Genomic DNA, 2,464 nt, shown 5'->3' on the forward strand with positions numbered 1-2,464 from the left:
GGTCTTCTTCATAAATTCTTTGCCTAGTCTGATGTCTATAGGAGTTTTTCCAATATTTTCTTCTAGAATTCTAATCATTTCACATCTTAGGTTTCAGTCTGTTAACCACCATGAGTTGATTTTTTTGAGAGGTGAAAGGTATGGATCCTCTGTCAGTCTTCTACATGTGGCTATTCAGTTTTCCCAGCACCATTTATTGAATAGGGATTCTTTTCCCCGGTGTATGTTTTTGTCTGCTTTGTCAAAGGTTAGATGGCTATATGAGGATGAATTATATCTGAGTTCTCAGTTCTGTTTCACTGGTCAATGTCCCTGTTTTCATTACCAAGCTGTAACAAGCTGTTTTCATTACTATAGCCTTGTAGTATAGTTTGAAGTCTGGTAGATTGATACCTGCCATTTTATTTTTATTGCTCAGGATTGTTTTTGCTATACAGAGTCATCTCTGGTTCCATACAAAGCATAAAATTATTTTTTCTAAATCTATGAAAATTGATGTTGATATTTTAATAGGGATTGCATTGAATGTGTAGATCCCTTTGGGGAGTATAGACATTTTAACAATGTTTATTCCTTTGACTCTCGAGCATGATATGGTTTTTCCTCCGGTTTACGTCCTCTGCTATTTCCTTCTTCAGTGTTTCATAGTTCTCTCTGTAGAGATGGTTTACCTCCTCAGTTAAATATATTTCTAGGAACTTTATTTTCTTTGTTGCTATTGTGAAGTGTATTGAGTCTTTGATTTGGTTCTCGGTATGACTGCTATTGACATATATGAATGCCTCTGATTTCTGTGTATTGATTTTGTATCCTGAGACTTTACCGAGTTCATTTATCAATTCCAGGAGTCTCTTGGTTGAATCCTTGGGGTTTTCTAGATACAATATCGTATCATCAGCAAGGAGTGAGAGTTTCATCTCCTCTGCCCCCATTTGGATGCCCTTAATTACACTGTCTTGTCTAATTGCTGTAGCAAGGACTTCTAGCACTATGTTGAATAGAAGTGAAGATAGCGGGCAACCTTGCCTGGTTCCAGTTCTAAGTGGGAATGCTTTCAATTATTCCCCATTCAGTATGATGTTGGCTGTGGGTTTGTAATATATTGCTTGTATAATTTTTAGGTAACCCCCATCTATGACTATTTTGTTAAACATTCTTATCATAAATGGGTTTTGCATTGTGTCAAATGCTTGTTCTGTGTCTATTGAGAGGATCATATGGTCTTTGTTTTTGCTTCTATTTATATGGTGAATTACATTTGTAGCTTTGCAAATGTTGAACCATACCTGTATCTCTTGGATGAAGCCCACTTGGTCGTGATGGATTATTTTCTTGATAAGCACCTAGATTCGGTTTGTTAGGATTTTGTTGCGAACTTTGCATGTATATTCATAAGGGATACTAGTCTGTAGTTTTCTTTTTTTCCTTCGTCTTTTCCGGATTTTTGTATCAGACTTATGTTGGCTTCATAAAAAACGTTGGGGAGCATTCCATCCTTCTTGATGCTGTGGAATAATTTTTGCAAAAATCCCCAATGTTGATTACAATGCTATAACACTTCCACAATGAAGGGTGGCCTGTCCTTCCTCTGATTTCAGCACAGTTCCCATCACACGCCCTGCCATCCTGGGCACCTTACTTTACCTGTCAGGCACAGTAACTACACTATATCTTTAAGAGAACATTTTCTTACATTATTAACCTAATTCTTAGTTTTTTTTTTTTCCTTTTTATATTTTTCTTACATTTTCTTTATCCATGATGTGATTTTTAACGTGTACACCTGGAAATCTTTTATTCATTTTTCCATTCTCAAGTCAGGCACCATTTCTTCCATGCAGCCTTCACTTACATATCCAGCAAAAGTAGGTGCTTCTTCCTCTGAAATCTGAATGCAATTTCAGGGCATTTTCATGAGTATTCTAATCTGCTGTCTAGAAAACATTGCTGCTCTCAGTGTCCTATATTGTGCATATCTCATTTTATTCTCAAGACTTGTGATGAATAATTTTGCTGAAATTCACCCAATTCTAGGTCATCCAAAAACCAAGGCTTTTATAACTCATGGTGGAATCAATGGTGTCTATGAGGCTATCTACCACGGGGTCCCTATGGTGGGCATTCCTTTGTTTTGGGATCAACCAGACAACATTGTTCACATGAAGGCCAAGGGAGCAGCTGTTAGACTGGACTTCAACACAATGTCAAGTACAGATTTGCTCAATGCTTTGAAAACAGTCATTAATGACCCTTTGTGAGTATAATAATTCTTTTAGTACTTGGTATTTATAGATATGTTCTGTTGTCAACAATGAAGATTAGATTCATCCTTTTTGTTGGTTGATTAACTTTGAAACAATTTAAATGTTTTAAGCAACATGAAATTAGCTTTTATTTTTCACCAGTTATTTCACAGTTACATTGAACACTCTAAATTTAACGGGTACCCAATTAGTGCAAAGAG

General features: G+C 36.2%; 1 protein-coding gene across 1 annotated transcript in view; it reads left to right on the top strand.

The window, feature by feature from the left end:
• The window catches only part of LOC105819290 (UDP-glucuronosyltransferase 2B18-like), a 30,339-nt gene that overhangs the window by 20,850 nt on the left and 7,025 nt on the right, over positions 1-2,464 (top strand). The window contains exon 5 of the mRNA XM_012655496.1: positions 2,035-2,254. Coding sequence (XP_012510950.1) covers positions 2,035-2,254 — 220 coding nt within the window. The remainder of the gene's footprint in view (positions 1-2,034; positions 2,255-2,464) is intronic.

The sequence above is a fragment of the Propithecus coquereli genome, unplaced genomic scaffold (assembly GCF_000956105.1).
Source record: "Propithecus coquereli isolate 6110/MARCELLA unplaced genomic scaffold, Pcoq_1.0 Scaffold479, whole genome shotgun sequence".
Taxonomy (NCBI): Eukaryota; Metazoa; Chordata; class Mammalia; order Primates; family Indriidae; genus Propithecus; species Propithecus coquereli.